This window comes from Strix aluco, chromosome 2 (assembly GCF_031877795.1).
Source record: "Strix aluco isolate bStrAlu1 chromosome 2, bStrAlu1.hap1, whole genome shotgun sequence".
Taxonomy (NCBI): Eukaryota; Metazoa; Chordata; class Aves; order Strigiformes; family Strigidae; genus Strix; species Strix aluco.
In genome coordinates, this window is record NC_133932.1 from 50526999 (window position 1) to 50553437 (window position 26439).

Here is a 26439-nt window from a genome sequence, read left to right on the forward strand (position 1 = left end):
AACACACACATGACAGCAACAGAAGGAAGCTGAGCACAAGGCATGTTTCTTTTAAACTTTTATGATCTTACTGCATTGTTTTGTTTTTCAAGTCAAGCATCATAAGAGAATAAAAATATTATTTTAAATGAAAGATGTTGTTAGTGGAAGTTGTTGTATAAGGTGTCAAACATAATGTCAAAATCTCATACTGACACTGCCGTTCCCTCCCTTATACTCTTCCAGCCCACTTCCCCACTGAGTGTCTAGAAACACCACTTCCTTCAAAGCCAAGTTAATAAGGCCTTAAATGAAATATCTGTGTTCAAATAAACCTAGCTTGGATCTGAAACAGATCCTGTGAAACAGTGCAAAAAAACTGAATAAACAGAAATATTTGCAACAGCATTTTTCTACTTAACAGGTGTTTTGTTTTGTTTTTCCCCAAATAAGATGACATCCACTGCAAACTCCATTGTGAATGCAGACACTCTAGAGATTCATATGCACCCCAAGTTCAGCATTTCCTACTAGCTGGAATTTGCCAGTTCCTCACAAACCCTAAGAGGTTTTGTGGAAGTTGAATTCTTCTCAGTAATTGTACAGTGAATCTCAAAAACCCGTTCCTTACTTTTTCTAAACAAAAATTAAGTTAGGATAAAGATCTAGAAAGGTATCATACCCTTCTTAAGTGTCTACTCTTGCAGAAAAGCAAGGTATGATCTTGTAAATGTATCCATCATGTTTCAGAGGAATTTTAGCAAAATCTCCTCAAAGTTTACATACTATAAATACAAAAATAATTCCAGCAACTCAATTCTGTGGACTTGGCTTGGTACACAAGAGCCCACAGGAGTTTCCACAGTAAGGACCATGCCATATAAAAGCTAGGTGTTATCTACATACCACATGATACCAAAAAATCCAATTTCAGTGGTAACTTATAGGTGTTAAAGACATTAAATATACCAGCTTATAGAAGAAACAGATTGATAACTGACCATATTTGCCTATTTTGCCAAATTAAACATTTTTTCTGTCATCTGTATTTACATATGTTCTGATGAGTTTTTGTCAACAAACACAAATTTTGGGAATCCGCATGTCTATCACGTTATATCATACTTGTATTAAATCCACAAGTCATATCATACTTGTATTAGAAATATATGCAACATGCCAAAAATGTCTCCAAAATAAAGAAACTATGCACAGGAGATTACACAAGAACAGCCTGTTATTCAAGAATCCTACACCATTCTGAGTCTATACCTCCCTGTTTTCTGCTTGGAGTATTTTCTCTACTGCTTTACCACTGATGCAACCAGAAAGAGTACTGTGAACAGTAATAATTCATGTAAGCAATAATATTGTTTCCTGCACTTTCAGTTGGTTAAAAGGAGGACTATCTTGAGGCAAAATACACTCTTGAATTATATATGGGCAGAAACATGAGTACTGCAGTACAGTGCAAATTCTGAATCGCATGAATGACTTTGTTTACATTGAAAATATTTTAGACAGACAGGCTTTTAGAGGAGATTAAGGATGGAATTTACAGGTAAGTTTAAGAGAAGACAGTGCCTAAATCCTTTGAATTTTAATGGGGGAGTCATGCCTCTTAGTTACAGAGCTACTTAAAAAAAATTCTATTCTGTAAGGCAAAACTGACACAGAAGATTCACATAATTATTTAACCCCAACAAACCACAATTTAAAGGACTATTTTCTGAACAGTAACTTTTCACTGACTTTAGACTTAATCTTACTATTTTTTTATTTTAAAAATTCAGAAGATATTTACATTCCAGACATCCTGCCAGCAACAAGTGGAATACATCCTGCTACGCATGTTTTCTATCAACACAGCAAAAGATCAGGGTAATCATTTGCAATCCTCTGATTTCACTGTCAAACAAAGTACTATGAAGATTAAGCATCATTACAAGCAAACAGAGGATGTCAACAGAGAATTTAAAACTATTTGACACTCAGTACTAGGACATGTATAACCAATATAAGTCACTTAACTATTTCCCTACTTTGTCATGCTGCTTATTTGAAAGCCAGTGGACTTTCTGAAAGAAAAGCCTTTTCATAATTATCAAAATGTGATTCTTGTAAAAAGTGTTAGCTAACAAGTTGGATTTTTAAAATAATTGTGTGGAACTTCTCTTCCCCATATTTATATTCATTCTTTGAACTATATAGTACTGAAAGCCAGGTATGAACTTCACTTTGACAAACAGAATACACTGAAATAACTGAAGAAAATAATAAAAAAAAGTTTTTACTCTAAAACAAATTTAAATTTACAGTTAGATTTTTTTTTTTAGATTTTGATTCTCCAATTACAAGACATCACCTAAATAACAGTTACATTTAAAAAAATTTAGTCATAGTTATTTTTATAGTCAATGATAAGTTACAAGGAGCAAGATGAAAAATAGATCCTGTGTTTTCAACTAGTGAGCAGTATATGAAGTGTGAAAAAATTCAATAAACAGAAAAGACAAATTGTAATATATTCAGAATTCTTTACCTCTGAAGTAAGAATTACTGTAAGGAATAATACCTCTTTCCCCCAGAAAAACAGATTCCTAGAACTGGACCGTAAATTCCTTATGAGAGGGGCCAGAGTACAAAAGGACTGACTTAGACTCTTGCCAAAAGAAATAAAAAGATTAAAAACATGCTTCAATATCTATAGAAAATATTAACTATTTGAGCTGTATGAATTGTAAAGTGAATGAAGTGCACCTTTGTAAAGGTAATATGCGAGGTGCTATCACATTTCTAAGAGAATGCTAGCTGACACTCACTGTGGAAAAGCGACATTAAAATACAAGGAAGTTACATGTATACAGTATCAACGATGCCAATTATTTTAATTATACTGTTGATGCAACAAAGCAAGAGCATACGTAAATGTGTGATTTAGTCTGTTACTATACAACCTTTACACCAAATGTTACTGCTGAAAAATTAGATTGATTGTCTTAGCTCCCTATGGTCCTTTAACCTAGAACGAAAATCAACTCTTTTTTCCTGTACACCTCAAAATGCCTAGCTTCACTGATGAAAAAGCCAAAACACCCAAATCCTACATTTAAAATTCCACCCAACTAGGTAAGAAAGCTTATCTTAAGGCTTGTCAAAATGTTTTTATTATTAGTGCTAGGAGTAAGAATCTGATCTTCCATCAAATAAATGCAGTGTAGATGTGCCAAGAAAACTAGAATAAATACCTAAATTGATTGGAAATTTTCAAGTTGACAAGGCAACTTTGCTATATAGCAGCATCAGAACTTGCTGGAAAAACTAGCTAGCATAGGGACTGAATGCTTGTTGATGTGCTTCTTCAGATGTGTATACATTTTGATAGTCAAAATAATAATGTTCTAAAATGTTTTTCATATTAAATTGATGTCATAAGATTTCTTAGTGCAGAAAAATAAGTCATCAATTGTACATGTAAGTAATCATGGGATACAATACTTACGAATACTTTATATGGCCAAAAAAAGTATTAAAATTCACCCTGATCTGCTTGGATTTATCAAATTACATTGAGAGCTCAAAAGACAGTTTCTCATCAGTTAAGTTCCACGTATGTACAGTATATTGGATGTCAAACTTAGCTGGAGGGTATACTGAAATATTATACTAATTTGTGCAGGGGAGCTGCTATGATGTACAATGGCCTAAAGCTACAAGTGGAACCCCATGGGGAATGCATAAACACACTTTAAACAAATGACTGCTGTATTGATAATGGCGATCGAGGACATTTTTTTGTCAGTTAAATTGTTTGCAAGGACACATGTACCATATATTGATTTTCACTACCTTTAAGAAATCTTATACTCTGGAAAAAAACCAGTTGCTTTCTATACTGACAGTCTGCTCTTTTCTGTTACCAAGCCTTACCTTAGAAAAGGTAATTTTATTTTAACTGTTCACCAATCCTAAATAAAATCACCAGGAACTAACATGCATCTATTCACACAAAGATCAATTTGCATTGTATTAGTTTTCTTGCCCATCATACCTGAAAGATTTGTTTCATCTTAACTTTCCAGGTTTAAAATTCTGTATTTAAATTAAGCTAAACACCCTAGGCACACTATGGGAATTTTACATGCTTTTGTTCTCAAAAACCATGTTCTACACATCCCAGTAGGTTTGGAAAGCAGTAAGTTTTCCAGCTTCCAGGAAGTAATCTTGATCTTAAACCCACAGGGCAAAACATTTCCAACTCCCTACATCACTTCGACCCAAACCTTCCATTACACTAAAACTGTTTATTAATAGAGCATGGGTAAATAGAAAACACCCTAACATATCTACCAAGCCACAGATATTTGGTCTAACTTGATACCTGCAGTAATACTCAGAGGAATGAGGCTTAAGAACTATGTGGTTTCAGAAGAGAAAAGGAAAATTTAGATGTTAGAATAAGTAATGATTTATAAAAACACATTTTTCTACACATTTCTTCTCTACACATACTGATGTGCCATGACACCTCTATCTCCAATTGACACAGAACATAATTATACATACCACAGTTTGGTGGTTAACTTGAATCACTTCATCCCCAGCATGGATTTTCTTGCACCGATCTGCAGGTGACTGAATTTAAAATAAAAGAGATGATAAAGAATACAGTTCTTACTGGTCATCATCTCTCTTTCAGCAGTATGATTGCTAAGCTATGTAAATCAGGTTAGATTGATAATGACATTCTACTGTGAAATAAAGAATTAAAGAAATATTTAATAAATCAATTCATTGTTGTTGGAGAAAAATATTCTGTACTATTGTACACAATACAATCAAATGTTAAGAACGGTATGAGGTTTTTTTTTTTATTGCAGGGTAACCGAGTCCTAACGACTTCTTTTTAATTTCATTCTGCCAAAAGAGTGCTTCAATCTGCCTGGCATCTCTTAAGCCTTGAAAGTCAATCTTTGGCTGAATTTTGAACCTATCAAAACTAATTGGCAATTCCTCATAAAGAAATTTCACAACATTGCCTTTGTTTTCTACAACGTTTCAATATGTTGCAGAGAACTTTTGTAAATTACTGTTTGTCAAAGGGTACACAAGGAAAGAGGATTAGGTTAGGTACCAGATAGGAAGATCATATAAGTTACATGGTAACTTAGTTTCTCGGTCATTATTAGGGTGAAAGAAATGCAAACAGCATCAAAATCCTACAAAGATCACACTTTCAAAAGGCAGTTTTGTTCTTTGCTTTTGCCTCAAAAAACCACACCTCAACAACAGTAAAAAAAAAAAATCCAAACAAAAAACCCCACAACAAACCACCCCAACCCTCCCCCGTAAAAGTGACATCCTCCAAAAACTTTCCCTTCTTCTGTCTTCTATATTTACAGTAGATCAACTTTTTTCTGAGGGAAATACCCTTATGTTTAGAGGAAAATAAGTTCCTTCAGCTTTTCATAATGACAACACTTTGATTTTTCTCTCAATACTGTGGCTGCCAGCCTATGAAGGCACTTAAATCAACTTAAAGGTAGAAGGTGAGACTGACAGTTTGGAAAAAGCCCAAGCTGCTCAGGGGTAGGTTTGCAAAAAGCTGCTATGAATTTTACAGAAAGGAATGAAACTTAATTCATTTTCAGGTGAGATACCAGGTCATCTAGAGAATAGGCCTGAAATGTGGACTGTTTGTAATAATCTATGTACTCCATCCCCATTCAAAATATAAGTCCCATAGCTATGCCATGATTTTCTAGTACAATTGCACGTAATTCATGGCCTAAGTTAAGGACAGTGTTTAAATGAAAGATATCCAAGAGAAACATGAGGCTGAAAGAAGGGTCAGTCACGACTCAGTCCTAGGAGACACTGCTCAGAACATCCTAAATTAAATCAGGCTGGTAAAGGTGTAATTTTATTTACATAAAGAACAGCAGCCTTGACTTTTTGGCACTACTTCAGCATTAAAGGTGTTGGCTGAGTGACTTGGGGAAAAATTTTAACACTGGTGATTATGTTCTAACAATCTGTCTTCCACCTGCCATTTCACTACTCACACTTACTCATTCATACCTCTAACAATATTTATAATCCTCCTATGTAATACTGCTATTTTAGCTCAGATGTAGTTACACCTAAGATTTTCAAAATGTAAATCTAAGTGAATCTTGTGTCATTACCCTTGAACTCTATAGGACTTTACTATGATACAAACTTTCTCTTATATTGACTTGCAGCCTAAATCTTGACGAAACAGGTATTTTGTGTAGCAGTTTCCCAAGCCAGTAAAATATGGTCTGAGAATCTTCAAATTGGAAAAGTCTACTTTAAGAAAATTCATTGCAATTGTACCTCAAATACACTGCGAGGTGAAGTAAAAATCATTTAGAAAGGAGGCTCAAGGCTGTGGTCTTATGAAGAGGTGGCAACTCTTGTTCCTTATTGCTTTTTCCTCCCAAGTAAAAAATACAGACCTTGCTGTAAAGAAATAGTATCTTTTATCATCACTATTTAAGGAAAACAGAGGAGAACAGAGGAGAATTAAGCTCTTTCTTTTTTTTTGTGGTATGTGCTGATCATTAAGCAAAAGATCCATTCATGAAGTCCTGCTAGGAGGAACAAAGTGTGTCACATCACAAATATATCTTCATTAGCTGGTACTTCAGTTCAACAGGGAGTTGAACAACAGATGGAAGTACCAGTCGCTGAGGCTCACACATCAATACCATAGAAGCTATTCATAATCTGTTTAGGATTTATTCTTCAGAATAGATTTAGCTTTGTCCTTTAGGCTAAATGTCGTCTTTGTCCCATTCTGTCAGTATACCCACACTGTGAAAGACCAGTTCAGACCCACTGGAGCACATTTGCTGCATGCCCAGAGTGGAGATTCTGGTGTTATTTCTTCTGAAAGGCCTCTCTTCCCTGAGATCTAAGAGCATCCCGCAAACTCAACCAGTGCACAGTAAGTGGGGACACTGGGAGCACCCCCTTCAAAGTTACACTCCTGATGGAGATGCACTGCATGCTACTACTTTAGAAAATACTCTTTTCTACTGGAAAACCAAATTACAAAATGGCCTTATTTGAAGAACACTTATTTTTTGTGAATTAAAAAAATCTCTCAAACATGGTCTAAAAGGGCTACTCAACAAGAAAGCTGTAATCTCTTGCTGGACAAATACAGCCTTTAGATTTGTTACTTCCAAACAAAAGAGAGAAGACCTGAACCAGAAAGCTCAGCTTGCTCTAATGCTACAGGACCACCAGAGAGAAGCTCTTACAGGGCAGTGACCTGTGAGGAACCCTGATCTCTCACAGTTCAAGTTTCAGAGCTCAGCTGCTTTGAACTGCAGGGCTGATGTGTTGGGAGAGATGACTCCTAATGCTGCTCAGTGAGATCCAAACTCTAATGGCCTTTGTAGCTGGACATCAAACACCTTAAATGGCAAACAGAAAAAGCAAACTGTGGTTACAAAAACTACTCTGTTATATTAATGTGGCTAGCAATCCCATGCTACTGTGTTTATTAAAAAGACAAGTGCTTCTCTGTGATCTTTCACGAAAGTGTCAGTCAAAAAGTCTGCCAATGTCTTACTTGAAGGAGAGGAATCAAAAAGAAAAAGCCCTTTGTTCAAAGGGAAGACAATTTGGATTCTTACTGCTTCCTAGAAGTTAAATTGTATCACAAATAGAAAACATGTCAACATCAACAGGTAAGATCAGATCTGCACCATCATGACCTTGCTCTGGTCATGGTGCTGAGGTGTTTCTCCTCCCATCTATCAGAATCATACCTTTTTTTTTTTTTTTTTTTTTTTTTTTTTGGTTAAAGGAAGCAGCTAGCAACTGTGTGCTTAAAAGCAGGAGACACCTTACTTTCTCTAAAGTGTTACTCGTTCTCACAAATGTTTTAACACACAACAGCTTTTTCCCTAGATAGCAGACTGCAGTTTCTTGATCTGCTGTGAGCACCTCCAGGGTGTTACAGGGAGTGAAAGTCAGTAATGACAGCAGAAAAGTCATCACGACTGAAGCTTCCTGACATGGCTTTAAATTATATTCATGAATCACAAAAGATAAGAGTTTTGAGGGAATGCATTAAGATTTTATTTTTATCTTTGCCCCTGGGAAATTAAATCCAATATTAGTAAGTCATGGAGAGAAATGGTTCCCTTTTTAATCTTAGAGAAATTCAACTGTAAAAAACATCCTCTTTCTTTCATATATTTTCTAGATTAAGCTCAACTACGGTTCTGTTGGTTTTGTCTGGTTTTTCTAATTTCACCAATTATTTCTGTAGCTGTAGGTCTGACTCCCTAGAATTTTGATTTCAGGGTTGAAATTCCTTGTGTTTTCCTTATTCTGAGAAAAGTGGCATTCACACAAGTTCTACAACAGTTATTATCTACCAGGTATAACTCATGGATTTCCTGCCTTCAGCAGAAGAAAACAGAAAGAAGAAAGGCTATCAGATTGCAGCTCCTCTGAAGGGATGAAAACAATATTCCTATTTTATTGAGATGTTAACAGAACCACACTGCAGATCTGATGCAGCAGCTGTAAATACCATGTAGGCAGTTTGCACTTTCCACAGCATGACACGGTAGCAGGATAAAACAAACATTTCTGACAGCTTCATTTTAAGAAAATGCCATCAAGATCTTTGAAAGGAATTGCCTAAACCATTATGGAACAGTTCAGTGTGGTTTAGTGCTTGTTCCATGTTCACAGAAGATTATGGATAGAAGTCTTTACCCCCAAAATGATAATTTTGCTCACTTTTCAGCAGACAGCCACTTCTCTAAATATGGTGTACAAGGAAAGGAGGTTGTATTTCAAAGGCATTTCAAAAGTAATCTGTTATGTTTTGCTTGCTGTTTAATACCTTCAGTGGGAATTAGTACACTGGTAACAAGTGTTCCTTTCTATAGGCATTACTCAGAAGTTCATGCAGAAATATATATGGTTATTTGTCAATGTGAAGGGATGTCCTCATTTTCATGCATTTATTTATTACAAAATAAAGCTTGATAGGTGGAAAATATAAAAGCTGTTTGTCTAATACTGCAGCAATCTCCAGCATATCAGCCTATACATAATAAAGACATTTATCTTTTATTCACAGAGCAAAGTAACTCCAAGACAGCTACTTCCTATCAACGACAGCATTTTAGGGGTCTTGAAAGAACAAATCAAAACTGATTCTCCTGGTCCTCAACTGGGAACAACTCTTTCAATTCTGAGGTAAACAAGCACAAGCATTTCTGCTGTCCAACATGCTACTGGTCCTCAACAGCCAACTAGCACACTTTTGCAAGCAAAATGTAGTCTATAGCAAAGGGAAAGCGTAAACCACAGGTAAGGTCAAAAAGGCTTCCAGGCCTGAACATACAGTATTAACAATACTTACATTTTCTGTTGTTCCAGTAATTACATGGAGACCATCATATGTTGATTTAATGTACATACCCTAAGAAAAAGACATTATGGGAAAGAATTTTTAAAGTGTTTCACAAACCATCACCATCCAAACATAACTTGCATATCTTTAAAAGAAAAGCCTTTTTTTTTTCCCTCCTTTCTTTTCTTTTCTCTTCTCTTTTTTTTTAAGATTTGTGGACTTTTAATACATGCCATTAGGAGGAATTAGTCTGGATTAGGAAAGTGCTTTTTGATACACTTCAAGAACAACAGCCCAAATGATTCTGGCCCTAAATAGCAATAGCAAACTAAAACTTTTACCACAGTCATCTCCATAAATACTCCCCAGTTTTTTTAATACACTCCTTCAATTACAAATATAACAACACCTGATCACAAAAAAACCCAGAATTACAAATTGCCTTAGGATAATCAATACTTCCATTTTGCTTTGGAAGCTTTAAAAGAACTGGAGTCTCTCGTAGGCAATGCTGCAAACATAACTTTCAAACTGATAACCAATGCTCTGAAATGTTCCTGCAAAATGGCTCTAAGACTTTCTGATAGCCTCACTCATCTCAGTGAACAGTGCAGCTATAAAACTCAATGATGAAAACTTAAACGTCAACTTTATTAGCTATCCCACTTCTTTAAAAAAAAATACGGAAAAGGAGGGATAGTTTATGAACAGACAGAAGTTCTTGCATGTGTAGCCCGAGACAGTGTCTCAAATCTGTTTTTTCATCAAGTCATAATTCAAACATTTTAACAGCATCCACTAAGACAATGAAGGAAGGAAAAAGAAGGGATAATTGGCATATGCTGAATGTTCAACAACTTCTGAGGAATCTCATTTCCCCCAACCGGATCACAGAAAGCAGGTAAATATTGAGCACTTGAGTAAACATTCTTTCCATAACCTACTTTTTCTCCTTTTAATCAGAGTGCCACAAAGAAGTCTGTCTGTTCCTAGCTGAGGAACAGGGTGCATCACTGGTGATTAAGTATGGTAAAAGGGCAAAGACGACCTATCAGGTTGGACTAATCTAATTTGGAACCAGAACTCACGGACGTTTTGGTAGTGGAAACAACAAAGTACCACCACCTTAACAAAGTGAATGATATCCCCAGTTAAAAACAAAACAAACAAAAAAAAAAAAAGGACTTGATGAGTTTCTCAGGAGAGTGGGCTCAAAACTTAACTCCTATTTTGCTCTGCACAATACACAGCAGTAATGGCACCAAATCCAGTTGTCATGTTTTGCTGCCACAGCTAGAAGAGAACAAAGCAAGAATCTGCTCGTTACTACACAGATAGAAGTCCCTAGCATCATCATTCAACTTCCAGCTCCTCTATGTACCTTCAGCAATTTTTCCATTGATTGGCTCCATGCACATAGTTTCCTGCTTAACTCAGTTACCTCAAATAGAAATGGCAATTTCTTATACATTTATCCTCACAACACCCCTGTGAGGTAGGGAAATACTAATATACACACATTTTACAGACAGGGTAATGAGCCACACAAGAGGCTGAGATATATTGACATCTGTTATTTGGTACTCATACCTACCCACAAACCATCACAAATCAGGGCTTAAATCCCTCTCAGGATCCAAATCTAAGTGACCTGACCATACACCCTGCGACATGACAAGAGCTGAAATCACAATGACTTCATGGTGACAGGAACTGTCGGGTCCCCACACAGAGCAATTTCTGAAGAAAGTCACGTTTTTGTTTTTATTGACAGAAAGTTACTGCTTTCAACTTAAAACATCAGGGTGAAAGCCAAGGATAAAGTCTCACACTTAATGGTTACACAGTGTTTAGTTTTGTGCAAGTATTATTCTGAAGGATAGTAAGGTCATCCAAGTATACTATTGTGGCAGAGTGCAATTCACATCCAATCTAGTCTTTTGTACAAATTTTAAAGACTTTGAAATAGCAAAAGAGGAGAAAGAACTTTTGCATAATTTTCTTTAAAGACACTGCACACAATCAGAAAAGAGAGGGAAGAGGGAAGCTGCAAAAAAACCCCAGATTATATTTATTCCATATGTGCAAAACTAATAAATGTTAAACTAGTACTATGCCACATTAAGTTTGCATGAGCCAATGTAATTCTGTTTGCAAAGCAGCTTTTAAAATGGAGAGAGGTAACAGTTTGCAACAGAAAGGAGCTACCCATTCAGCCACATTCCTCCACACCTTGTTTTAAGAGAACAATATATGGGAAATGGTACAGAGAAGAGAATGTTTCTGGCATATATTGTTTGATCTGGAATGGAAATAAGAATACCATAGACATTTACAAGTTTTCTCCTCTCTGCCTCCTTGTGGCTGCACAATATCAACAGTATTTTTAGTGATCAAGAACACAGGGGAGATTAGTGTGTGTGCTGTTCATTTGTACTGAAAGAAATTGGCAGATACACATCTTGGGTATCCAAAGATAATGCCACGGTGCCTATGAATGTACAAGAATCAGTTAAGTCAAATAAAAGGAAAGATAATTCAGTTAATATGACTAAAATAACCATAAGGTAACCACCCTAGTATTCAAGAACAAATGTATGCCTAGATTAAAGATAGGGTAACTCATGCTTAATTATATCAGAGATTGTCCTGATCAGTTATGGGCAGAAGTCTAATTTCAATCATTACATTTTATCTTGGTGTGAACCAAGTTAAGGGTTAGAAAAGAGACCTTGTGTCTTTTTTCGTGGGTTTTTTTTTTTTTTTTCCTTTTAAAGAATGAAAACTGAATCTAATATAATTTTAACATATTTTATGCAATGTTGGATGGAAAATAAAAGAAGATACTGATTCCATTTTATCACACACATAATTGAATTTTTACTCTTTCACTGTGACACCATCTTAATGGAGTCCTCCAAAGTTGCACATGCCTCTTTAATCCCAAATAGTTCTCAGAATTCTTTCATAATTTTTTCCCAACTCCTCCAGTATTTCAAACTAAATAACTCAGGTGAAGTATTAGGAACAATAGTACACTAGCCAGGGTGTCAGCAGCACACCTTTAATCAGCTGCCACATCCTGCTATATCTACAACTTGCATTTTATGAGTGATTTCTTTACATGACAAGCTCATTTTGTGTTTGCTTCAGCAGGCAAAGAGGAATCCAGAACAATCAGTCTCATGTTCTGGTGAATCCACCTTTGCATTTCTGAATCTAGCAAGCTAGGTGAATAGTTACAACTTGAAATCATATCACAGTACCTGAACTGACTAGGATTAAAATGATAATATGAACAGGAAAAAAACTGAAATTCAAGATTAATGCTTGCCACAGTTCTGAAATATTTTGTTCTATATTAAAGATACAATAGAAGGAGACTGTTGAAGAAAAACTTCCCAAGGAAAACTTGGTTACCTGCTTTTTGTCTAACAAAATGTGTACAGTATACTGCTTCTTTACTAGATACACACACTGTTTTCAGTCAAGCAGTAATAGTTTTAAGTCTGTTTCATGGCAAAAGATACTACCTAAGCTAGTCAGTTTTGTCTCTTTCTAGAACATCAGTAGTGTAAAACCACAAAATTAAATTCTGCTTCCTGATACAGACGAAACAACTTCCAAGTCCTCAAAAGACAAAAAAGACAAAAAAGCGATCACACATGGGACCATGCCGGTGATTGCAAAGCTGACCACATTAATCCATTTTAGGGCTTTTTAAGTAATTTTCTACCCTGACAACTACCTTTTCACCCTTACTTCATAGCCACTGCAGGCCATATCTCTTTGCACAGTAACGCTCACTGAAAAACACGTGTATGCGGCCAGTCACGTAGCCACACCTGGGCAACAAACCAGGGATAGAGGGGAAAAAAAAGAAAAGGCAAGAAAAAAAAGCAATACCAAAACCCACCCATAACACTGCTTTACCCAGTACACAAGAGTTTCCCCACATTACACCGTAACAACATTTTCTGCTTGTTGGGTTATTTAACCTGCTTTTCTGATACATGTTAGCTAGTTTTAATATCTATTAGACATTGTAAAACCCACAACACATTTACCTGTTTCTTCCACATTAGGGTATGAGTCTGATAATTTACATTTACCTCTGTCTGATACTTACGTTTCCACATGAAAAGATCAAATATTGTGAACGAACTATTTGTGCTGATTAAAACACCCTGATAGTGCTCCAATCTGGTTTAAGTTGTAAAAGCTCCAACCATTTTCTCAATTCCGTCATATATTTACCATATGACTTTAGGGAAATATCATTGTTTTCCAAACTTTTTATTTCCTTCTCTTCTCCTTTCCTTTTTTCTCTCCCTGATCTACTTTAGCTTCTTAGATATTAAGTTTGAGACATGTTAGATATTCCATTTATTCTAGGTGACAAAAAAAATCTTCCCAGTTAGAAGCCATCCTTGTCCTTTTCCTTCTGCTTGAAGTCTTTCCATCTTTATAGAAGTTTGTATTTAGTGATCGTTAGAGCCAGCACAGAACTGTCATGTGGGTCAAAAATGTGGAAGAAAGTTGACACTAATCCATTTTTCCACCTCCATTGTTGCACATATCCTGGAAGAAGATCCAGAAGTTATCGAGCTTCACATTCATTCAAGTGCTCCTGATGTACAGAGGACATCCACAACTCCAAGCTCCACCAATTTTTAAACTGACACACTTAGCACTCAACGGGGTGGTACTGATACACATTCACTGTATCTCAACTGAAAGATAGTAGTTTAAAAAACAAACAAAAGCCCAATAACCCAAAAGTAAAGCTTTCATATAAAGCACTAAGAGCAACCTGACAAAGATGATCTGTAAGTAAGATTGACACTGTAACAAACTGAAAGGTATAATATTCACCCTTTTGGCGCAAATATATCATCCTTGGTAACTGCTCTGGAGAGCTCACAATCTAGAGGAGACAGCACAATACAGAGGCAACAGAATAGTGGCATACAGGCAAGGATGAAGGGGAAAAAAATACAACCGTATCAAAATAGCATTATATCCTTCTAAGGCTTGTATACTGCATGGTTGGTTATTTTTAAAAAATACATGTAATTATTTTTATGACAATGACATGGTGGTCTTCAGTCAGTATCAAGACCCTGTTCAGGCTGGTTCATAAACACATATTAAAAGAAGAAGTCCTGCCTCAAGACCTTCCAAAAAAGATAGGCAGAGGGTGTATAACAGAGGCACAGAGGGGGAAGAGATTCTCTATCTAATCAGCTACCCAGCAGGAACAGACCCATGAAACACATTCTTATTTACAAAAATACCACTCCACATTTTTCAGTCACTGGGGGTTAACACCACCCTACACAAAGACTAAAATGAGGGGAAAAAAAAAAAAAAAAAAAAAAAAGAGAAAGTCACAACACAGAAAGAAGAAATAAAAGTTCAGACAAGAATGAACAGAACTCCAAAAAAGGTGATAGAGAGAAAGGGGAAGAAGATTTCTTCATTACAGTAGAAGATAGGATTTCAAAAGGTCGACTGCAGTGAACTGGTGGAAGAGTTAAAATTACAGGTGAAAGAAAGGGAGGAGAGAATCCATGAAAAGCTGAAATCCTGGATGACTAGTTTGAAATGGATTCAGAGATAAAAAAGAAAGCCAGTGGAGGAAGGGAATACAAATAGTAGACTAGAACAAAGGAGGGGGCATTATTTACTCATCCAAATGTTTGGGTTATTTCTCATATTTTAATTGTGATTTTCCAAAACAATGGAAAATTAGTTTAGCGTACAATTGCTCTAAGTACCTTGGCATACCAAATTTGTCAAAAAACCCCAAACCCCAAAATGCAACAACAACCAACCCACAAACCAAAATACTCTCCCAAATTACACCATCCAAACAACTTCAAAAACCTGCTGCAAAGAGTAGAGCAGTAGTCCTTCTTACTCAAGAAAATGGAATAAGAATAAACGTGGGCAGAAGTTGCAAAAGCTATTTCATTAGGCAAAAATGATTAACTATATTCTGATCACCTTCTACCTCCAAGGATTGTGGAAGAAATACTATTAGTGATGTAAAGTCATACAGCTGTAATTGTTATAAGTGTTGTTTTTTTCCATGCAGTGGGTGTTGGATACTTGAGTAAACAAAAGATCAATGGTCAACTCATAAACAACAAACACGGGATGGCCGCAGTGAGCCTTTACAAGCACCTGATTAAGCATGCAGAGTTCTTGCAATAAAATTCAATAAGCTACTTCTCAACAGTGCTGTAGAGCCCTTGAATAACTTATAAAAAGCTTTATATCCCAGAGATACTATGAAGCATATTCCAGAATTTGACAGGTTTTGTGCATAAGCCCACGCAAACTTCTTGGTTGAGTTGATCTTAGTAATTTAAATCCCTTCAGACTTCAAGATCCTAGAACAATCTGAACCATTTTTCAGAAGCTGGTATAAATGGCAAGAACTTCTTGCTCATTTCTTTCTGTTCAACTAATCTCTTTGCATACATTGGTCAGCCTTACAAAATACTTTCCTGTTGGCCCAGCTGCATGAGAAACCAAACTAGCATGAGAAATCAAACTATTTTCAGACTTTAGAATAGAAAAGGCTAAAATGTCCTATTCTTTTTCATATATACAACTTATTTAAAAAAAAAAAAAAAAATCACTTCCTCATCCTGGATGATGGGTTTGATTAACTGCGTACTTCTTACCAGCCCTTCACTTGGCTTGATGTTTGTAAGCTGGATCACTTCAAGGTGGGCAGACTGGGAAACTAGCGGATCAGAAGACAGCGAGATAATGTGATCACAGACACCAGAGAGAGTTTTACACTAGGAAAGAAAAAAGAAAATAAAATATCACAATAAGCATACCATTGCTAACTATTTGCATATCCACCTACAGTTTAAACCATTGCATTTTAAAAATACATATTAAATCACATCGCTGAATCTACAAGGCAGAAGGGCAAAGGCCTCAGTCAGGAGCACAATACAAAATCCATTTTCTGTGATGACTCTGAACTGACACAGCATCAGAGCAGGGAAGAACAAGAGACAAATAATTTTGCATCTGAATAGAGAGAAAAAGCGACTGCGTGAGCTGCTCCCATGCACTCTCAGAGTTAGGTGCCCTGCCTCTGAGCACGCAGGGACACAGGCACGCAGGGAGCACAGGGTGAGCTCCAACCCCGCTCTCTGCCCACATCTTTTGCAAAGACATTAAGTGCCCCCAAACCCCACTAATTTCTGTTGAACATGCAGATGTTCAGCACAGATGAAAACCAGGCTCTTAATGATGATGGGTAACTCCCATTAACTCCGAAGTTTATTCTATACTAATAAAACATGCTAATTGACTTTGGACTGAGTTTCTCATGTTCTACCGCTGCCAAGCATGATTTACTATTGCAGGCATGAAGATTACAACGAATAACCACTTCAGGATGGAATAATTCTTCAACCTGTTATCCTTGGCAGCCTCTTTGCAGCAAGATAGAAGTAAAAAGTTTCTAAAAAGGCTGGGACTGTCAAACGGGTACTGTGTATCTCCACATCTCTCACTCCCTGAACACCCTCTTCTCAGAAGCAGAGAAGCTGTGATTTTTTCCTATCATTCTCTCATATTTCTGGAAGCAAGTGATTTTTGAGAGTTTCAATGTTTTCTGTGAAGTCCTCTTTCAGCACCTAAAACTGATTTCTTGGTTCAGGTTTCCAAATGCATGTTTTGTCAGCAAATTCAGGGATTAGGACATTCTTCTGGTCCCAAAACTGAGGGTACCTCCAAAACCAATTAAGAGCCAGCTTAGCTGCTCTCAAACTCAAAAGATGAAAGCTAACCAGTCTCCTCAAATGACTGAAACACAACTGCACACAACTGCTGCACCAACCACTATTCCAAGATTGCAAAGTATACTTCTTAAAGTAAAAAATATCTACAACAATGCTATGGAAGAATACTATAAAACTGCATATAACCTTCTTGACAAATCACCTTTATAATTCCAAATGCCAAACTACAAATATGTAAAAAGGAAAGTAAAAAACCTGAAGTGATAAAAGCAAAAAAAAAAAAAAAAAAAAAAATCCAGGGACAATGAAATCTTAATCCTGTTAGAGACCATTACATTGGGATTTCTCCTCTTTGAATTATTTACAAATAGTCAGTTGTTCAGATTTGTATATAGATGGCTTATTTTATTGAACAGTAATGTTTCAGAATGAATAAACAAATTGAAATCAAATGGAAAACATAACAAAATTTATATAACCCACATGACCTTCTTCCAGAGATAGATTTACCTTCAGGCATAGACATACCCTCCCACCCCTTCTGCTTTATCTGTATTTCATGATGCAGAATCATTACTGAAAAAAGGAAGCTAATATATATATAAAATGGGGTTAAGAATGCCTTGTGCTTTCTGTGAACTAGGGAGGAAGTGAAAAAGTGAACTTTATTGCAAATTTGGTTTTTTATGGCTTTTTGGATACAGGAAAATTGCTTTGAGCTAGCATTTTTAAAAGGTAAAAATGATCTAAAATTCCATAATAAAAATGAAAGCTTAGATTTCCTGTTTGTTTGGGTTTTTTAATACAATGCTGGCATGTTATTTGTATTTTCATCTCTCTTGCACCTGACAATTATTGAAAAATTGTTTTTAGAAAATTACAGAACACTCAGTTCTCCACGTGCAGAGTGAAGAGACCTACATTATAAATCATTCTGTGGTGATGAAAACTGGATTTTTCATATATATTTAGACTTGTACTCATCCACCTGTTCTTCCTATTATTCTCTTCTAAAACTACTAAATTTATGGGGTCCTTAGCAGTTTCAAAGAAACTTGTATTTACAGTGAATTAATGTATGATTTTTTTTTCTCCTATTCCCAACTGTTGCATTGCAGACGGATGCCAAAAAGCACAGAAAAGGAGTGTTCCTACCACCTAACACAAGGTATGCCATTTCAAGTTCACAGACGGGGCTCCTTGTTAAAAAAAAATCCTTGGCTGCCTTGACAGATGATGGGGAAAGGAGAGGAGTGAGGCAAGTCCAGGATGTGGCATGGAACAGAAGCCTAAGCTGAGATGCATTAAATAGCTCCCTGGAGCAGCTGCTCTCCCTCCGTAAGAGGGGTACAGACAATCTATACAGTAAGCCTATGGAGATCAGCATTCCAATACGGTTACATTGGTTGCAATCCTAAAACAAGGTGGTGTGAATATTCCCCAAGAGGAGCTCTGGGAATACTGGATGCCAAAATCACCAAGTTACTACGATAAAAAAATCTGCCATATGCTTCTATGCATTTCTAAAAGATTATTGTCTTTTGGGTCTTGAAGCTTTCTTTCCATCTTAGACATTTATACCGTCATCCAAAATCACGGTATCATGCCCATTCTAAGCACAATAAATGAGCCGCAGCAAAGTCCCTAGAGAAGACGCTACGATTAGAGGATGCTCTCTCAGATTAAGCCTTCAAATTCTATGACCTTTCCAAAATGTAAACACTCATTCAACGTGTGGGGATGCATACATAACTGTCTTCCTAGAAAAATGGTACAGAGGCAAAACTTGGCTGCATTATTATTGTAAAAATCTCCTCCACTTCATGAGTGCCCAGATCTCACCAGAGTGAAGACAAAAGTTGAAGACCGAGAACTTTTAAAGCTCCATTGAATGTTATTGGGTTTTTTACCATATATTACTGTTAGAGGTGACTGGAAACAGAAGAAAAAATAGAAGGTGCAGAAAAGTGAAAACGGAAGTTCTTAAATTACTTCTCTCAGTTTCTGACCAACAGAATCAGCTTTTTTTCCACTAGCAGACCCGAGCGATTCAGTAAGACAACATACCGTGAACTAAATGCACCCATAAAGAGAGTTTCTCAAGAAACAGTCAATCCAGATAGTGAGAACTAATCACAACATCATCTGCTTAGTAATTATGAAGTAGTTTTGTCCAGCAAACTTATTTCATTGCTTGTGAGAAATGTCTTTTCCTTTGAAAGGTAAAGGATGTTTGCTGTAGGAGGATTTTGAATTTAAGACGCACTGCTATTGCATAGCAAACTGGCTTATTCACGTTGCCTGCACTTCCAAGGAATGACTAGCTAATTTTTTTTTAATGAAACTACTCATCTAATTTCAGAATACTATGCATTTTATTTCAGTTTTCTTCTTCCAGCATAATTTCAAGACCTAGGGAACAAACAGCCATTTTTTTTAGAAGATAGGCCTTGGTTCTGCCCAACCATCCAAAACTTTCAGCTGCTACAAGAAAATATCTAACAACTCTAGATTTCTTCTGAAAGTATAAGAAGCCTGTTTGTGTTAGAATACTTACAGAATCTTACAAGCTCCCCTTAACTATTACACATTTAAATAATTTTGGTTAAATATTTCTTGGGTAAAGAGTTGGACTGTAAGTAGGATCAAGTTTCTATTGGGCTTGTGTGAAAGGCAAATTGTCATGATCTCTGAGCTTGCTCAGAGACAGGACGGCAAGGGGCCCACTCTTACACAGCAGGTATCCATCCTCTCCCCACTGAAAAGACAGGGTACACAGGCTCTCACTGGAAACAGGCCCTGAGGCTGACACAAGTAAACTAATGCATTTTTCCTTGCCTTTACTCTCAGAAACATCTCATTCACGGTTTGTGGGTTGGTTTTGTGTGTGTGTCTGTGGAGGATGGGAGATGAAGGAGGAGGGAAATTCAGTCCCAGCAACATATGGGACCTTGAATGGCTCTGGGACATATTCATAAGGGTACAGCTGTGTAAGTTTACAACACAGCTAAATCAGTGGCTCTGAATGTAGTTACCGACCAGTTCCTGCCCAGATTACTGTCATTGACTTCATTGTCCAAGGCTTTTTGATATGCCAATCAGCATAAATCAGCACACAGACAAAACAGCCTTTTCAGGAGCATGCCTCCTCCCCATTAGGCCTCTTTATGGAAAAAAACCTTGGACCTATTCAGCGGATCAGGACCTTCCATGGCAAAGATGCTGCCACATGGCACAGGAACAACGTTAATTTAATGGAGGCAACATGCTATTGTATTTAGAAAGTTCTCAAGTAAACTGCCTTTGACTCCTCTATGCTCCTCTTCCTAAACAGTGCACACTGTGCCTCATCAGGTTCATTCCATATTCATTCAAGCAACAACTCTGCCTAAATCTAAAGTTATATTCAATGCTAGTTCGCTTCTACCTTGGCTAAATTTTCCCTAAGCTCGCAAGACTTCACTGGAGCTTTCACCTTGGCAGATGCAAAGCCAATTTCACAAATTATGTAGGTGTGAGAAAAACAGGTGTGTTTATTATTACATTTCTATTATTATTATTTATTAATAAAAAGTTATTGAATTCTTATTTTATTTGATGAAAAGTAATGGTCTGACATAATATTTTGCATGTAAGCTACTCAAGTAATTTGAGTGGAAGAAAAGCACACAAACAGCACACTTTTGCTATTCATTTTGTTCCTAACAATTTACAAATGCATTATTTTTCAGTGTAACTATTCAGCAGATGGTGTATCATAGATGTGTATTTTAGTTTCACTAAAATCGGATAACAGTACAACTCACCTTTTCTCTCAAATGGTAGTTACCTTTTGTTACTTTGTAAAGCTACATTTCTGTTTATGTAAACACTTTTAACAAGATCAGGATCCTTTATCTCTTGTTAACTGTTGATTCCCCGCCCGCAATGCGGTACTAGCTACAGTAAGACACACAGGAAGATGAGCATCCAATTGCTCTGACAAAAATCAGCAGGCATTAAAAATGCCCAGTCTTTCTCAAACTGCACTCAGCTTTCAGTGTGCAAGGTATCTGAAAAAAGGAAAAGGATTTGGCCAGGCCAAAAAAAAAAAAAGCAACTTACAAAAGAAAAATCAACAGATGATTACATTTTCTCCTTTTGTCATACAGTCCCTGTTCTCACTACAAACCTTACAGCAATGACTTCAGTTCTCTTTTGCGGTAACTCATCACCGCACTTTAGTAATAAATTCTCCTCTCTGTTCAGTGACAAACTTATAATTGCAGATTAAAGCTACCCCACAGTCTTTATGTGCAAAGCTAAATGATTCAAAGGGGTATACAAAATATCACTACACAGCATCTAGATGTTTGGTAGAAATTCAAAGGGAAATATTTTCTTTAATGCAGTAGGCAACTAGTTTTCACTCCAGAGCATGAAGAATGAAAAAGAATACTAAGTTTCTACCTGTATTTTTGGACTGTCATGTACCAATTTCTAATAGATTTTCCACAATTGCTCCTTCTTTCAGCCAGGGGGATGAGGACCTAAAGATGACTAAATCAGATTTGCATCCATTCTGATTCTCTGTGACTACTTCAATTTGTGCTGGGAAAACGTCTGTCTTCTGCAGCAGAGTGGAAGTACTTAGGGACATGGCTAGCTTCAGAGGCCTCCACAAGCTGTGGCCATTCCTCTTCAGCTGTTATCTGTTCAATTCGGGCAGCTCTAGGGTCACCAAGCATTTCCGGTCAAGCGAAGAGACTTGTGTTTGTTCCTGTCCATAATTTTACACAGACTAGTGACCAAACTTAAGTCTATCTTGCCAAGTATTTGCAATACTGAAGCATCCTGGCTAAAACACATTCCTAGGGCTGAGGGCAAGAAAATTACCAGCCTTCCCCATCAACTCTCTCACCTACGTCATTTGAATGAGCAATAGGATGCCAATAATACCCACAGACATTCAAAATTAAGAAAAAAAAGGTCTTGACAAAGTTAAATTTAATCTGTTTGGAAAAAAAAAGCTCAGTTAGTTACAACTGACTGAGATGAAGCAACTTGCTACACGAGCATTCAGGATGAAGTCTAGTTAGCTTAAGCCAAAGCAAATAATTATTAATCAATTAATTTTCATCCAAAACATTAGTTGTACTGTAGGAAATACATCAGTAACTCCAGCAATCTTAGAACCAGCTGGGCCTGGACTTGCATTTGTATATACATGAATTTTAAACAGTGAACTAAATCTTATTTTGGATGCAAAAAGAGAGGCTTCTATTAGAAAGAAGTTTGCTGGGTCCAATTAGCAAGGTAGAGACTCTTGAAAGGAAGAAGGTGTTACTTTTTCTTTTTATTTTTTTTTTAATAAGACTATAAAAATGATACCTTTGATGATGCATTTTTAGTTGATTATAGTTCTATAACAAATATTCAAATGTAGTGGGCAGGAATGAATTATCCATCACTGTAGTTTCTGCAAGGCTCTTCGCAAAAAGAAAGCATTCTGATCCATTACTTGTTCTTTTCTTTTTCAATTTAGTAACTCTCTTTTAATTTAAATAGCTCGTTGTTTCTCAAAAACTTCTGAATATTAACTTCACTCTGTGGTTCTACTTTCTACAGTTTTCCAACTCAATAAAACTGTAATTTTTTTCAGGAAAAGCAGTGTAATTTTAAGAAAGTGAAATTCCTTAGGAAAACATCCTCTTTTTTTATAGAATTAAAGTCAAAAGAAAATCCAGTTAAAAATTATTATTAATCTGACTGGAACCCAGATTCTACTTTCTATAATTAGCCCTTCGTTCTTTGCTCTCACTTTAATACTCTACTGCTTCATGTGGATTAATCTGAACTAGATATTTCCATCATACACAGCCTTGTATAGCTGGATGGAATCAATGAATTATTCTTCAAAGATTTTAAAGTTCCATTCAAACTTTCACAATGATTAACTTATAACTCCCCAAATAAACAGAACTGATACCCTTTTAAGTTGAGTGGTTTTCCATATATTTTATCATCTCAAGTTAAATAAATATAAAAACTCTAAATATAAACTAGTAAGAGCATACTAATTTCCAATTTTGAAGCAAACATCACACTTATGGCTTATCCTTTCATATTCAGGCCCACTGTATTTTAAAACCTGTTCTTCTTACGTTAATATTTTCTATTGCCATATACTTCTGTTGGTATTATTTTCTGGTGATATTCATTTTCTGTTTCGATTAATAAATTATTACATTTATTTATTTACTTATTACATTGCTTACTGCGCAAAAGGTAACCTGGAAAAAACACTGAGAAATGAGGTAGCAGAAATATGAAGCATTTCTCTGTATTCATGAATATTTCAGAAGCATCAACATTTTAATGAGCAAAACCCAACACATTATTCCTGTGTGGTTTTATGCTTCTTATTCCACAGAAACCAAGTGCTTGTGTGAATGAATTCACAGAAAGAAAAAAAAAAAAACAACTTTAAGGAATAGAGTTGTCTTTAAAATAATTGTTTCAAAACATCTGCAATTCTAGAGCAGAAAATTAAAAAAGAGACATTTTTTCCCAGACACACTTTGCAACTCCATTTAGAAGAAATAAATGAGCTGAAGTAGGTAATTTCTTCTTAAAACTTCATCAGGTTTCCATAAGGCCTTTTTCCCTTAGATACATTTTATGTGTTTAGTTGAATAACACCAATTAGTTTACTATTTAAGCTAATATAGTGAGTGACAATCAAAACATTTTTATATAGCGTTTGAAACTCAAATTGCTTGGAGTAAACAAAAATATGTCTTTCTTGAACATATGCTGAAGCTATACAGTCCTGTCTCCACAGAATATAATTTCTTAAATACATCATTGATGTCTAAAAAACTAACATCTGAATAAGTTTATCGACGTTAAAACATGCTATCTATGGACAAGGTGATTCAGCAGTCTCTCCACATGAACACCCACACTGCCATCTCTGAAAAAGAGGGCATTCATTTGCTTTTCAAAAGAAATGACTGCCATTAGAATATGAGCACATTAACTATTTTTTGCCCTACCTAATTAAAGCAAACCAATCTGTCATTTAATTGAGGATCTTGCCCTTGGTGAGGGATGTTCCCTACTGTACCATCCTTTAGAGGAAAAACATGAACACTCAGTGATGGGTTAACTTTGGAGTTACCCATGTATACACTTGAATAGCAGCAGAATGGTCTCACATCCCCTGCCTGTGCCCACACACCCTCTTGCCCCCTGATTTGGCACCAAGTAGGCTTGCTCCAGGGGGAATGGGCAGCATCCCCATAGGAAACGTGTGCTTACAGAGATCCAGCCCTGAACCATGGCACATGAGTCCAAGATAACACTTTCAGCCATGTGAGCAATGGAGATGTTCAACCCAGAACAGAGTTTCAATCTGAAGTAAGCCAGTGGACCACCAATAGGTAATGTGGACAAAAAAATCAACTATTTTGATCCAATGATCTGCTCCTAAGGTGGTAAATTTATTGGTGTCCTGAAGAATAACAGTACATAACTGTCATTTAATTTCTTTTCATTTCTGTAGTTGTACTCCTTTTTTACTTATGTAAGAAGGATCTCTTGAAATTGACTTCAATCCTTAGTGGGAACAATACTTTGCAACAAGGATTTCCTTAGGCTAATTGAATGCATTGCTAATTAGATGTAAGTCATTGCCTTTCACTTTTGTGAGGAACCTTGTTTCCTTGTATCATGAAGAGAATGTGGCTCATGAAATCATACAGGGTGAGCCCACGGCTTTGAATTCAATTTCCCCTCTAAGTCATTCCAACAAACACAGTTATATGTTGGTATCCGATCATTCAAAGGCATCTGGATGTGATGCTGGCCAGACACCATTTCTGTTACCTCCAGGAGTTTGCACAGATTGCAGATGGGAAACGTACTCAGAAAATGGACTTGCATTTAATGGTCTTTGAATTTGAGAAGACAGAATTTACTTTCTCTATATCCGCGTACATGTTCTCTCCTCCAATTCTTTCCTAGTTGTCCCAGCATTTCTCATACAAGATTTTTTCTACACCTTTACCAAAGTTTACTACTATTCTTTTTAGATCAGAAAACCTTCTTTTTAACATTCACCTCTAAATTTACTGGATGCAGCCTGTAACAGGAGATTTAAATTCTTAATCCCCCTCTAGAACATCTTAATTTAGTTTGTTCTCATGCATTCAAATATTTATCTCTCATAAGGTATCTAACGTTCTGCCTTCTTTGTCATTGGCATAAAAATACCATGCACACTCTCAAGATCCTGACATCAGTAGGCTTTTCCCCTGTTTTTTTAATTTACCTGTTAGATTGCTCCTCCCCAGATTGTCTAATGGGCTAAAGCCACAACACCTTTTTCTGTCTTCCAAGGAGAAGGGTTAGAGGGAATCATGACTGCTTTCAATTCCATCATCAGCCTTTTCAGCTGCACATGTAAAATACTCCCTTTCGAATTCAAAATATTATTTGAAATCCCATCTTTTAATTACTCAATCACAGATTTATGTATTTTCTCAATTGCTTTTGGTCAGCTTTTGCCCCATAAGATCCCATCCATCAGCTGAAATGCAACATGGTCAGAAATGATCCAAGTTACATGTAATACATACAATAATTTTTACTCTTAGGCTTCAGTGAAACATTCAACACTGTTCATGTTTCCTCACAAGCCTGAGCACTAATCGTAGGAGCTAATTAAGCTCTCCACAATAATACATATGTCCACTTGTCACCACAATGAAGTTACTGTGCATTAAAAAAATAAGCCTATGTGAGTCTGAATGAGGTCAGGTAATACAACTTTTGAAACCCGTCTCAAGTTTGTGCACCCTTAAATAAATCCCTCTCAACTTCCTCAAAATTTTCTGTTGAAGACTATATTAACTGATGCTTCATCAGCTCTAATCACTGCCAGCTCCCTTTACAATCCTTTGTGCTAATTTGTAAAAGATATATACTGTGTATAGCAGATGTCAGAACTCTTGGCTCTCACAGCAGAAAACAAGCATGTATTGAAAACCAGGCTATATATAATGATTTCAAACTTACAGCACTTCAACTTTTGCCAAGATTATGCAATTAAAAACTTCATTACTTAAATACTTGCAGAGATCAGCCTAGTAAAGATGATGATGATGTCAGCCTCACTAAAATTGCTAATTCTTTGTGTCCCACAGGGGAAAAATGTCAGTGAAACTTGAAAATACAAGGAGATGTTTTATTCCACATCACTGTGAAATCAAAGCATCAAAACCATTTCAT

General features: G+C 36.3%; 1 protein-coding gene across 6 annotated transcripts in view; it reads right to left on the minus strand.

The window, feature by feature from the left end:
* CNKSR2 (connector enhancer of kinase suppressor of Ras 2) overlaps positions 1 to 26439 on the minus strand; it is a 218505-nt gene that overhangs the window by 116299 nt on the left and 75767 nt on the right. For 5 of the 6 annotated variants that reach the window (XM_074814671.1, XM_074814669.1, XM_074814668.1 and 2 more), the window contains exons 6-8: positions 16087 to 16206; positions 9401 to 9460; positions 4546 to 4614 (exon numbers count right to left, since the gene is read on the minus strand). In XM_074814671.1, coding sequence (XP_074670772.1) covers positions 4546 to 4614; positions 9401 to 9460; positions 16087 to 16206 — 249 coding nt within the window. The remainder of the gene's footprint in view (positions 1 to 4545; positions 4615 to 9400; positions 9461 to 16086; positions 16207 to 26439) is intronic. The other variant, XM_074814672.1, reaches the window with a different exon arrangement.